The sequence below is a fragment of the Physella acuta genome, unplaced genomic scaffold (genome assembly GCF_028476545.2).
Source record: "Physella acuta isolate Inbredline_101_S28 unplaced genomic scaffold, ASM2847654v3 ptg000446l, whole genome shotgun sequence".
NCBI lineage: Eukaryota > Metazoa > Mollusca > Gastropoda > Physidae > Physella > Physella acuta.
In genome coordinates, this window is record NW_026731965.1 from 213,018 (window position 1) to 226,435 (window position 13,418).

Below are 13,418 nucleotides of genomic sequence, written 5' to 3' on the forward strand. Positions count from 1 at the left end.
ATTTCTCAAAAAACTAATGTAAATTTTAAAAGTACTAATAATATTGCGCACTATTATGCGCTTTTTTATTCGCGTTACTTGGTGTGCAATTAATTTGTCTACGAGATTTTATTCTATTTTTAAAACTTTAAGTATTTAAAATGGATTAAAAATCATGTCTATAGCCCGAGTTCCCATCCCCTGTTATTTTATATAAGAATATTCGAGAAAGTTTAGGGGAGATCACTCCCGGTTTATTTATTCACATTTTCTCTAAAGGGCTTTCCCTACCTAAAGGCAACAAATGTAAGCATAATATAAAATGTTTTGTGATCTATTATGATTTGTTGTGGAGTATTGTGATGTCGTGTGATGTACTGTAATGTATTTTCATATAATGGGATTTATTGTGATGTAAAGTAGAGTGATGGTGAAGTAGAGTTCTCCTGTTTCTGTGACCTCGGCCTATGACGGGATAGTGTGGTCAGCACTATGTCCAGCCGCCTTTACATTCCCTATCGTAAGTCAGATACCAATCAGAGTTGAGTAGACTCGGGGGACGCTCTACGACTCTAGCCAGGGACCCGAACTCGAGAATTTCGGATTAGCAGTCGAATCCTCTACCACTTGACCAGGCCGTCCTATATCGTCTTTAGTTACAGCTAGACCAGGGGTCGGTAACCTGCGGCTCGCTAGCCGCATGCGGCTCTTTTGGTGTCCAGTTGCGGCTCTTCAGCTCCATGCACAAATATTAATAATTATTTTATTTTATTTCCAAAACTCATAAAAATATTAGTCTGCAACACTCGGTAATAAACGATATCTCAGCGTACTTCCTATTACATTTTCCATTCCGAATTGAAACATTCAACTTCAAAGTGGATATCACAAAGAAACTAAACCAGCTAAGTGTAAAACTGAAAAAAATCTAGCCTATGTCTTACTTAAAAAAAAGTGGTTTGTTTCGAAAAAAAATACTTTTTTGTTGAATACAGGGTGAGCGTTAAATTATTTAATTACGAAAAATCTGAAAAAAATATCGTTATGAAACCAATGCTACTAGTCAATTACTTCAGCATTAATATAAACAAAATGAAGGATGAGTTCACTGAGGGATTTGAGCAAGTCAAAACAAATGCAAGTACTCTGACTTACATGGTAGATCATCTCAACACAAATTCAAATGAGAGTATCTCATATATTCAAAGCTATTTATTTTAAATTATATATATATATATATATATATATATATATATATATATATATATATATATATATATATATATATATAGTATGATATTTGTTTAGGATTATATATATATACTACTAAACAAATATACTATTGACATAAAAATGTTAGTGGCTCTTTAAAAACCTGGTAATGTGGTAAATTGTAACTTTTGGCTCTTGCGTCTCAAAAGGTTGCCGACCCCTGAGCTAGACAGATTTTATCGTTTAAAAGAAAACAGAAGACAATTTTGTATTTTTTAATTTATTCTAAAGAACATTTATTATTTTTCCATATTTATATTTTCTATAATATATACGCATTTGTTCTGGTAGAAAAATATATCTGGTGTTTCAAAAAAAAAATTAAAAATAAAAACAACCTTAATAGCAACATAATTTCAAATGCGCATAAAATAAGAATATAAAGCGAATTTGCTTTCTTAAGTTTTTTGTCGGTAAAATATGAGAAACATCTCATGAAAGAACAAAGATTTTATTTTTAAAAAAGCAAATTCGCTTTATTTACTTATTTTATTGCATTTAAAAGCTTGTTGCTATTAAGGTTTTTTTATATTTGTTTTATTTTCTATTTTTTTAGTGATTTCTGATTTATAAAGTAGACACAAACAGTGCCGGCGCCAGATTATTTATTGCCCTAGGCAAAACTTATGACAACGCCCTTACAACGTGATTTAATTTTGTTAACTCCCATTAGTTTCGGTACCGTAATTAATTTTTAATGGCTAAATAAACATCTAATTAAATAAAAAATACACTTGTAGTTACAAGATTTGTCACAAACCCACAAAAAAACAACAAAGAAACAAACAGACGTTGCAAACTAAATAAAAGCTATTAAAAACAGGCATAGACATTTGAAGGAAGACAACATTAACAATATATATATTTATATATTTATATATATATATATATATATATATAAGAAACAGTTGTATAATTCAAAACGCTTAAATTATTTTTTCTAAATATTTATGACACATTCGCATTAATAAAGTTACTGGATTATGGAATGGCTTTAGACGCTCAAAGAAAATAGCACACACATCTACACTTTTAGGCTAACTTTATCTACAATCAACCTAGCTGCCTACAATTTTTAAAACACGGCAATTTGGTTATTGATTCTGTGGAGGTAAAGTGGCTCTGTTAAGGATTAGATCCGCCGCCTTCTCAGCAATCATGATTGTCGCAGCGTTCGTGTTGGCTGATACAACCCATGGCATGATAGAGGCGTCGACCACACGGAGGCCGGACACGCCATAGACTCTGTGGACAACAGACATAAAGCATTGTGTATCTCATACGTTGGACACATGACATACCGTAAACCACATTGACTATATAAACAGCGGGGTTTTTTCACGTTTTTTTTCTTCAGTTTTTAGGTTAATGGTCTGATTTAATACACGTTTACAAGGGAAATTAAACTTTAACTCAGTGTTTAGAATATTTTATTGAGAAAAACCTTACTTTATTTTCAATTATAAGTCAGAATTGGATAATTCAGAATTAAAAATCAGCTTTAAATAATCATGTGGATGTTAAAATGAAATAAACACCTTAATTGCCCGTCTACAACAGCTGTGGGGTCCCCTTTAGGTCCCATCTTGCAGGTCCCCGCTAAGTGATATATCGTACAGGACCTCTGCTTGACCACACACTCCCAGTACTCGTGGGATTTGAACCTGTGATGTCCACACGCGGCGGCTGGTCTGTCCTCGGTCAGCTCAGCCCCCACAGCTTTCATGGGCTCCGTGTTGACCAGCTTCTCACACTCCTGAATACCTGACAACGTACACATTGACTCTATATGCGAGGGTTTAAAGGAATAATGGTCAAAAGAAAAATTGTTTGATATTTCCAGACTTTCTCCGTGTTGACCAGCTTCTCACACTCCTGAATACCTGACAACGTACACATTGACTCTATATGCGATAGTTTAGAGGAATAATGGTCAAAAGAAAAATTGTTTGATATTTCCAGACTTTCTCCGTGTTGACCAGCTTCTCACACTCCTGAATACCTGACAACGTACACATTGACTCTATATGCGATAGTTTAAAAGGTGTAATGGTCAAAAGAAAAATTGTTTGATATTTCCAGACTTTCTCCGTGTTGACCAACTTCTCACACTCCTGAATACCTGACAACGTACACATTGACTCTATATGCGATAGTTTAGAGGAATAATGGTCAAAAGAAAAATTGTTTGATATTTCCAGACTTTCTCCGTGTTGACCAGCTTCTCACACTCCTGAATACCTGACAACGTACACATTGACTCTATATGCGATAGTTTAGAGGAATAATGGTCAAAAGAAAAATTGTTTGATATTTCCAGACTTTCTCCGTGTTGACCAGCTTCTCACACTCCTGAATACCTGACAAGGTACACATTGGCACTATATGCGATAGTTTAAAAGCGTTAATGGTAAAAAAAAATTGTTTGATATTTCCAGTCTTTCTGGAACCGGCGATTACATTGCGCAAGACGCAGAATGTAAGTGCAGGTGTATATGGTGCATAACTACGGCAAGAACTTCCTTTGACCCACTCAGGTTAATTTTAAAAATCTGCTCTCTAAAACGAACAGAGATTTTTCTTTTCACGCTCGATTGTATACCTGTAATAATTGAATCAGTGTAACATTAACCGTTGAAAAAAAAAACACATTTTTTTTTTTTACCTCGGATGAGCAGCTCGACATCATCTTGTTTACTCAGATATTCAGGGGCAATAGCCGGGTAATCAAACGGGTCACTTGTACGTAGAGTTATCTTCCCTTTACTTTCCGGTCGTATCAGTGCTGGGAGACACAAAAAGCCATATTTGGCTGAATCTCTTCCGCTCAGGTCAGTTTTCACCTGGACATTTGAAAACGTTCAAGTGTAATGGGAATCTCAGGTGTGTAAGTGTCTTGTTGCTAACATTTGTGCAGAAACTCACCTGATTGGTGTATGAGAAGGTATTGTCAGTGCTTGGAGGTAAGATATTGATGAAACCGATCTGCAGGTCTGGCCAGTTGAGTCGTTTGGTCTCTGTGGTTGTGCTTTTAAAGGCCATGGTCTCAATCAGGTAGGGCGATGCCAGGGGACCTGGAAGACGACACAGTGAACATGTCTAAGTTTTTGTCGTCAATAAGATATGCATTACTAGCAAGTAGATAAAATTGTTTTATTTTAGACATTCGTTTCTAGATAAAATTTCAGATTTTTTAATGAGATGTTTTATTTAATACTAATAGTTTCGCTGTCTGTGTATCTATCTATCTAGCTATGTATCTATCTGACAAGAACGCTCTAGAGAAAACACAAGCAAATTAAAAACCTTCACAGTGAAACGAAAACAAAATATGACGTCCTCTTTAGCATAGAGTAAAAAAAAAATTCAAGCCGGAGAGTGCACACAGTAATTGATTCATTGATTCTCGAGTAAACATTGAATAAAAAGGCAATTTTGTCTAATCTTAAACGTGGTTTGCGTGAAGAGTTTCATTCATACAATTCTTCGGGTAGGGGCGAAGCCCCACCCTCGAGAATGAACCTCTAAGCCCCCCCCCCCCCCCCCCAATTAAAAAGAAATGTCATTGATACTCTATAATAAAATTACCGCCTAATTAATGTGTCTAATCTAAAAAGTGGTTTTCTTGCAATTTCTGTAATGCAATTATTCGGGTAGTGGCTAAGCGCGACACCAGTGTTTCTTTTAGACTTTTTTCTCTCCGGAGGGGGGGACTTTTTCTAATCTAAAAAGTGTTTAGCGTGCAGTTTTTATTTTTCCAAGCATCTCTACCGGTAGGGGCGAAGCCCCGCCCAGATTCTTCCTTTAGTTTGTATGATCTACAAATGCGACCAGTGTTTCTTTCAGACCTTTTCCTCCCCGGAGAGGGGTGGGGGTACTTGAAATTTTCGGGGGCGGGAGTAGAATTCTCTGGGAGGGACGGACACTGGAAAAAGTATATAATTATATTTCGTTGAATGGGACGGTAGACATGTTTTGGAGTGTGTGTGTGGGGGGGGGGGGGAAGGGGGGACGAAGCCCCCTCCTCCCAAGTAGAGTTGCCTGAAAGAAACTCTAAATGCGACTTTTGTCGCATGGTTTAGGGATATGCCTATGACTATATTTTGTATGAATTAAAGTACCGAGAAAATAGACAACACTATCAACCTAGCGCCCGTTGTATCCTTCCTCAACGGGCCATTTTTCTCGTCAATAATAATAGTTTCGCTGTCTGTGTATCTATCTATCTATCTATCTGTGTATGTATCTATCTGACAAGAACGCTCTAGAGAAAACACAAGCAATTTAAAAACTTTCACAGTGAAACGAAAACGAAATATATGACGTCATATTGAGCATAGAGTAGAAAATAATATCAAGCCGGAGAGTGCACACAGTAATATGACGTCATTGATTCTCGAGTAAACATTGAATAAAAAGGCAATTTTGTCTAATCTAAGTGGTTTGCATGAAGAGTTTCTTTCATACAATTCTTCGGGTAGGGGCGAAGCCCCACCCCCGCGTAAGAACGTCTGAGCCCCCCCCCCCCTCTCCCTAACTCAAAAGAAATTTCTTCATCGATACTCTATAATAAAATTACCGCCTAATTAATGTGTCTAATCTAAAAAGTGGTTTTCTTGCAATTTCTTTAATGCAATTCTTCGGGTAGTGGGTAAGCGCGACACCAGTGTTTCTTTCAGACTTTTTCCTCCCCGGAGGGGGGAACTTTTTCTAATCTAAAAAGTGTTTAGCGTGCAGTTGTTTTTTCTTTTTCAAGCATCTCTTCCGGTAGGGGCGAAGCCCCGCCCAGATTCTTCCTTTAGTTTGTATGATCTACAAATGCGACCAGTGTTTCTTTCAGACTTTTTCCTCCCCAGAGAGGGGTGGGGGTACTTGAAATTTTCGGGGGCGGGGGTAGAATTTTCTGGGAGGGGGCGGACACTGGAAAAAGTATATAATTATATTTCGTTGAATAGGACGGTAGACATGATTTGGAGTGTGTGTGGGGGGGGGGAGGGGGGCGAAGCCCTTTCCTCCCAAGTAGAGTTGACTGAAAGAAACTCTAAATGCGACTTTTGTCATGAATGAGATTAGGTGCATGGTTTAGGGATATGCCTATGACTATATTTTGTATAAATTAAAGTACCGAGAAAATAGACAGCACTATCAACCTAGCGCCCGTTGTATCCTTCCTCAACGGGCCATTTTTCTCGTTGTAATATATTTTTGTCACAAAAAAATTATTTATTATATCTTGATATGATTTTGTTTATACATCAACCTAAAAACTGCTATAGGCCTATTCGGGTGTATGATAAAAGGCCGATATCCAAAACGCCGACTGAACATAAAGCAGACCATAAGGCCGGCAAAACATAATGCCGATAAACCAAAAGGCCGACAAACCATAAGACAGACATTTAAAAAATGTCTAATATCGCAAAATGTGTCACTACATAGCTCCTATCTAGACAACCATCAAAAAGCGAAGTCAGTTACCGCCGGCATCATCGCCCTTTTGTCCCAACCCGCCTATTCTTACGTGTTCTAGACTAATTTTAGACGATAGATTTAATAATCTTACAATAGCTAGTATAATTCACGTTGATTTGATGTCAAATAGTCCAAAACGGTAAATTGGTCCGTTGAGGGATAAATATAACGTGCGCTATATTGAGCGAAATAGAAATTATATAGAAAATATATATTTTTACCAGTGTCGGCCCCCTCCCTTCAGGATAATTTAGTTCCCCCACCCCTCCCCCACCCGGAGAAAAACGTCTAAATGTAACAATAGTCGGATTTGTTGATTATACATACTAAAGGTAGACCCGACATCTTTAATCTAGACCCGATTCCTATTTTTGGCTGCTAAACCTCAATCAGAGGTTTCTTTCAGACTTTTTTCTGTGGGGGTGGTGGGGGCATGTTAGTGTCTGTATTATTAAGTGTCGAAGACGTCATTATTATTGTGTATTGGCTTTTTAATTCTGTTTACTCTAGAACAATTGACGTCATTTTATTATGTGTACTTTTACGGCTTTAGAACTTTAAATATGTCGTTCCGTTTTGAAAATTTGCTGTATGTTCCATTTGACGTCACGATCGTACTATGCATCTTTTAAATTTCCTAGTGCTTTCTCCAGAGCGTTCAGGACAGAGAGACAGAAAGACAGACAGAATAGCGATCCCATTATAGTGATTGGACAAACTTAGTAATGACTAAAGAAAGATCGCTAACTGTAAAGCGTTAACTAACTTATATTTATATATGTTACCGTAGCAAATGTGTACACAGTCTAGGGAACTGTTAGGTGTGTACATGTACACCGTGTTCATGTACATAAATCGGAACGGGAGTTACGAAGACACGGTTACCTGTGCCAAACAGCTTGTACTTCAGATGGGTCCACGAATTACTCATCTCCTCGATGGAAACAGTTAACGGCTCCCTGACCTTGACCCCAACGTCGAAGAACAAATGGTCCTGTAGGTTCTCTCCCACTGGGAGGTCAGCGTGAACTGGGATCTAAGAGGAAAGAACAAAGAGTCAATATGTGACCTGAAATTTTCTTGGGTAGAGGATTGGATAAAAGGGGAGAAAACCGTGTCACTTTCTGGGCCAATGTTTTATTTTAAACTAAACTGGGACTTAGTTTAATGCCATGTAGAGTTTCATGCACCGAGTCATACAGGCGGTGAAATTGTTTCATCCTGCGAACTTTTATTTTCAAATCATGAAAATAGTGTTTATATTTATTTTCAAAATCTGCAGCACGGTAATGAATTCATGTAATAATCATGAACAACAAAACATGATTTAAAATATAAGATATATTGTTGGATGCCAGCTCTCCCCGAACCTTCAAACTTTCCAGATGTTTCCTAGGGCCGACCCCAGACAACATGAGAATCTGTGGAGAGCCGACTGTCCCAGCAGACAAGATGACCTCACGTCTGGCCTGGACGGTGAACTTTCTGCCGTCCTTGATGACCTCCACACCTGTAGCTCTCTTCTTCTCTATCAGCACCTGTAGCCAGGTGTAAAGATATTCTTAGATTGTACAAATGCACGTGAATTTTTAATTAGTCAATTCATGACAAATAAATGCTGATTTTTTTTTTGTTAAGACTTTTATTTTACGCTGATTGTCTGAGTACTATTTGTCTCATAGCAGATTTTCCAAATGACATTTGCCTGATAGCCAGAGTTTCTTCCATGCATCTACCGCCCCCCCCCCCCCCCCGAACGAAATTGAATTTTTATAGAAAATATATACTTTTACTAGTGTCCGTCCGTCCCCCCGGAAAATGTTGACCTCACCTCCCCCCCCCCCCCCCCCCCCCGAAAATATCAAGTGCCCCCCGGAGAAAAAAGTCTGGAAGAAACACTGCTGATAGAAGATTCATAAATTGACTTTTCTTGATGCCTGATTTCCCAGATGACAATTGGCTGATGACACATTGTCCAGAATTGTATTTACCTGATAGCATAATGGCCAAATAATATTAGCTATAAGACATTTCTCAAAAAACAATTGGCTGGTGACAGATTGTCTAAAACTGGTATTCACGTGATTGCAAATGTCTCTATTGTCAGTTCTATGAAGAAAAAAAACTTTTCTGTTCATTTTAATTTATGTGGCTTATTATTTAGAAAATCGTTTATGCAGTACTTTAATAGTACTTTTAAAATATTTCATTTTATAACGGATTTAGTCGATAATAAGACTTGATTGCTGCTAGTTGCAATTTTCTAGTGTGAGTACAAACTTACTTTGGTCACGTGGGATCTCAAAGCCAGGTGGAAGTTGGGTCTGTCCAGAATTGGGTGGACGTAGGCTTTGCTGGTTGACCATCTTTCGTTGTTGTTTAAGTTGAACTGTGTGTAGAAGAAACCTGGGACAAACCAGAGCATACACAGTGGTGAGCGTTTGGGGATATGGGAGGATTGGGTTTGGCTCGGGAAGACAATAGATAGTGTTAGTACTTGATAGGGTGGGATGAACATGAGATCGTTCAGATAAGTTATTAAATTGGGAAAATAGTGTGCCGTAAGTATTTTGTTGCGAAACTGAAAAGAATATAGTTTTTTTGTAATTAAATGGAAGGTTATGGTTGAAGCCCCATGCTCCACAAGGAGTAAAGAGAGTTAAGTCAAACCAAGTGAAGTATAGCTGTAAAAAAAAAAAAAGATTTATAATTTAGTACTTTAATAACTTCGGTGTCAGTAAGTGTAGAAGAACCGAATCAGGTCCGACTACTCTTACCTTCTTTAGTTTCGCCATTGTAATCTTGTCCAAATGGGTAGCCAATCGCTGCAGCTGCTTTCATTAACGTTTCGACAATGGGCTTCGGTGATTGGATCGTATTTATAGTAAGCAGCCCATCACGTCCCCGAAAAGCTAGTTAAAAAAACGCAGATTGTTATGTGGACCATTTAACAAAACACGTTCTACAGCTACATCACATAAGACCAGTCTTACCACTTGTTCACTGTTCGGCTGTATCGTTACCTGAATCCCTTAGTTCAGGTACTTTAATGTCCTCAGATTTCTTGAAGTAAGGCAAGACGTGTCTGTAGTCCCAGTCATCAGTGCCCAGGTACTGAGCCCATCTGTCAAAGTCGGGTTTGAGCCCACGCACCCAGATCATGGCATTGATGCTACCAGACCCGCCCAACACCTTACCCCTCGGCCAGAAAGAGCGCTGTTAGAATAATATTCCAATTAAGTAAAACAATTAAAATTCAATTAACAAATCTGGTCAATCTTTATTAACAACGCAGGTGATTGCAAATTATAATCATGTATAAACGTATTTGTTACTTCAATAATGGCATTTGTTAGATGATGATGTAGATAACAATGGTAACTGAAACTAATCGCTGTCAAATTGTGTGAAGGTTTTGCATTGTAGCAGGGGTAAGATAGAGATATTACATAGTACATTATATGGGGAAAGAGTTGGGCCATTGTACATGTTGATACTTAGGGCAAGTATAGGGGCATTGAATATGGTTATACTTGGGGCTTGTATAGGGACATAGAATATGGTTATACATGGAGCTAGTATGGGGACATTGAATATGGTTATACTTGGGGCTAGTATGGTGGCATTGAATATGGTTATACATGAAACTAGTATGGGTACATTGAATAGGGTTACATATTGAGAAATGAAAGGATATTGACAGACTGTAAAATTAGCATGTCTGGCGAACTTAAAGATTTAAGATGTTACATAGCATCAATACTATGTACACATGTGACATAAACAAAGTATGGGTAGGGAACTTGTTCAGTTAATCATAAAGTGACAGTGTATGTGACATATGGTGACACCCTCCAGGATCAATAAAGTAGAGGAAGCAGTCTATTAGAAATACCAAAAAAAAACTGACATCATAAGACTAATGAGCTTTGATTTTACACAATAAAAGCCGCATTTAAAATAAGAACGAGAGTTCACCTTGGCTGTGCGTGTAACACTCAGCGCTGTTAATCTACCTAATTATCTTTAATTAGCATACAATATTATCTTGTCAAAAATAGTCTAACCGTGTAAATATTCCTTACACAATAACTGCCCTATCACCAAACCTTGTACCGTTAATTCACTCTTTCACTTCTTCATACATTATTATAAATTATTGTTTACAACGTACATCAACATTGAACCCTGTCACCACCAGTGTTTCTACCAGGCATCTCTACGGGGCTCTGTTTACCCCCCCCCCCCCCCCAACTCCCCCAAGAGAGCCTACCGAAATGTAATTTATTTAGAAAATATATTCTTTTAACAGTGTGTGTGTCCCCCCCCCCCCCCAAAAAAAATTGCAAGTACCCCTCCCCCCCCCCCCCCCCGGAAGAAAATTTCTGGAAGAAACACTGGTCACCACATCTTACATTATTTTTTAACCCTGTCATCGCCCCCTCCTGGGTCTCCGTGTAGTACTCCCAGTCAGTCCCAGACTTGAAGTTGACCGTCGAGTAGCCTGGCGTGCTAATCAGCGGGTTTCCCCAGTCGCTATCCCCGGCCTCCAGGAGCAGCACGGTGACGTCATTGCCGTCTGACAGCCGTTTAGCCAGCACACATCCGGCCGACCCTCCACCAACTGTTAAAACGAGTCCAAAGTTGTGTTTGTTAAGTGACTTAACAGAACCTGTTTACAGTGGGTAGGTAATTGATCGTGCACTATTTTGATAACGTAGAATGAAGGGTTGGGGAGGTTTAACATTTTATTTTACTGCATGGCAGATGAGTTGAAGAGAGGACGCCACACAGTAATGTTTTTTCAATCCACCGTGTATTTTGTAAATTCATTCTAATCTTGCATTTAAAATTGCGTTAAAAATTTCTAAACGCATGTTACATCTAATAACTAACTATTGTTTAAACTGTTCATTGTAAAAAAAAAAATTTAAAAAAAGAGTACGGGATAAAGGTGTTGTTGCGGCTTTAAAACTGGATTAGGTCAAGCCATCTTCAAACTTGGCCAAAGTCTAAGGTACCGCCCAACTTAGCCCAGCCCTAAGGTACCGCCCAACTTAGCCCAGCCCTAAGGTACCGCCCAACTTAGCCCAGCCATAAGGTACCGTCAAACTAAACCGAAGCCTTGCTTTTGTCTTATATTGAGAAATATTGTGGATTTCTAAGAAGAAACATATTATGCTCTTTTGCCTTGACCTGGTTTTATACATCATTGAGCATTATTTGCATTAATTAATGCAAAATCTTTTAGTAATTAATGAATAAATTTCGGTTAGTAACCTGACCTTAACATTAACTGGTTACAGTGATACAGACGGTTGTTTATATTAATTAGGGTTGTGTTTTTATCATGCTTTATGTGACCTTTACAAGTCATAAAATTGTCTTTTACTAAGAAGAAAATTTTAAAAGAATACTTAGGTTTGGTTAAACAGTTAAACAGTCAGACAGAATCTAGACTAGACTATACATTTACTGACTTAGTAATAGATCTGCATCTCATTCATAGGCCTACTTCATACGGGATTTCAATCAAACTCATATAAAATAATGTAGATCTAAAATCGAGTTTTTCAAAGAAAATGTAATATGCGTGCAGAAAAAAAATATATTTATCATTTTAAAATGGATATTAATTTAATACGTTATACTTTCAAAAGAATAAATGTGAGTTAAATAGATCTAGATCTGTATCGATCTAGAATCTAGATTTTAGATTTGTATCATGTAAAAAGAAGATGTCCTTTCACTGTCATAACATTCACTGAGTAGTGATTCACACCTGTCTCTAAAACTGTAAAATATCACTACAAGCATCCACAGTCTGTACTCACCTATAATGTAATCATAAGTAGAATTCAACCTGTCAATCACAGATGATCCCTGTGGTGATTTGGTCCTGGTGTTGATGAAGATTGTCGTAGAGACGGCCAACAGGAGCACTAGACAGGCACACAGCGCGGCAGACATGCTGAACAGATCAAACACTACTGGCCCACTGCATACGTGCAAGTAGGTCATAGGAATCTTGATTATTCTGGTCCTTGGATCGGAGTGTGCTGGGGGGAGTGTTTTAAAATTTGGGAGATCTCACTGAGAAGGGTGAGTGAATGGGACATCATGCTGCCCTGGAATTATTTTATTCAATCCGTTTTTACTTTCTCGTATACAAAGTATATATGAATTGTGATAATCGAATAAAAAATCGAAATCGAGATTGTCACAAATCGCGACATTTTACACCTCCCTGAGACGGAAAAATATAGTTTTGCAACTGTGTCCGTATGTCTGTGTGTGTGTGGATGTGATCACGATAACTACCGTTACAGCTAGGTTGATGAAATTTCATATATAAGTATTATATCAAATGTGTAGTTTTGTTTCGACTTTTGAGCAATTTCCGTTAACCGGAAGTAGAGCTTATTCTACGTTCGGCTTTTCAAAATTCTATAACTTGAGTACTGTTTGAGACAGACGAAATTTCGTGAATACGTAAAAAATCTAGTTTTCACCCTTCTTTCAAATTTTGAGAAATTTTTGTTTTCAGAAAGTAGGACTTTACGCTTTTTCAGATTTAAAAGTGTAAATATTTAAAAACTTATTAAAAATCATGTCTATATGCCGAGTATATTCGAGACAGTTAAGGGGTGATCACTCCCGCTTTATCATAATAGAACTGAATAATTAGTTAATAA

The 13,418-nt window shown here is 37.7% G+C and overlaps 1 protein-coding gene across 1 annotated transcript; it reads right to left on the bottom strand.

Annotated features, from left to right (window-relative positions):
- Window positions 1-1,470: 1,470 nt before the first annotated feature.
- LOC131943206 (glucose dehydrogenase [FAD, quinone]-like) lies at window positions 1,471-12,752 on the bottom strand. The gene is made up of 11 exons (XM_059303221.1): window positions 12,558-12,752; window positions 11,139-11,347; window positions 9,747-9,939; window positions 9,501-9,635; window positions 9,008-9,129; window positions 8,094-8,261; window positions 7,609-7,759; window positions 4,177-4,325; window positions 3,917-4,094; window positions 2,790-3,015; window positions 1,471-2,496 (listed from the first exon to the last, which is right to left on the bottom strand). Exons 1-11 carry the CDS (start codon window positions 12,742-12,744, stop codon window positions 2,346-2,348), a joined length of 1,869 nt encoding a protein of 622 aa, XP_059159204.1. The 5' UTR covers window positions 12,745-12,752; the 3' UTR covers window positions 1,471-2,345.
- Between the last annotated feature and the right edge of the window lie 666 nt (window positions 12,753-13,418).

Coding starts and splice junctions, on each gene's coding strand:
- LOC131943206 (XM_059303221.1), bottom strand. CDS start 12,744: ATGACCTACTTGCACGTATGCAGTGGGCCAGTAGTGTTTGATCTGTTC. Junction 7,760..8,093: donor AACATCTGGAAAGTTTGAAG/GTTCGGGGAGAG, acceptor CTTTCCTCTTAG/ATCCCAGTTCACGCTGACCT. Junction 3,016..3,916: donor TGTCGAGCTGCTCATCCGAG/GTAAAAAAAAAA, acceptor GTACGTTGTCAG/GTATTCAGGAGTGTGAGAAG.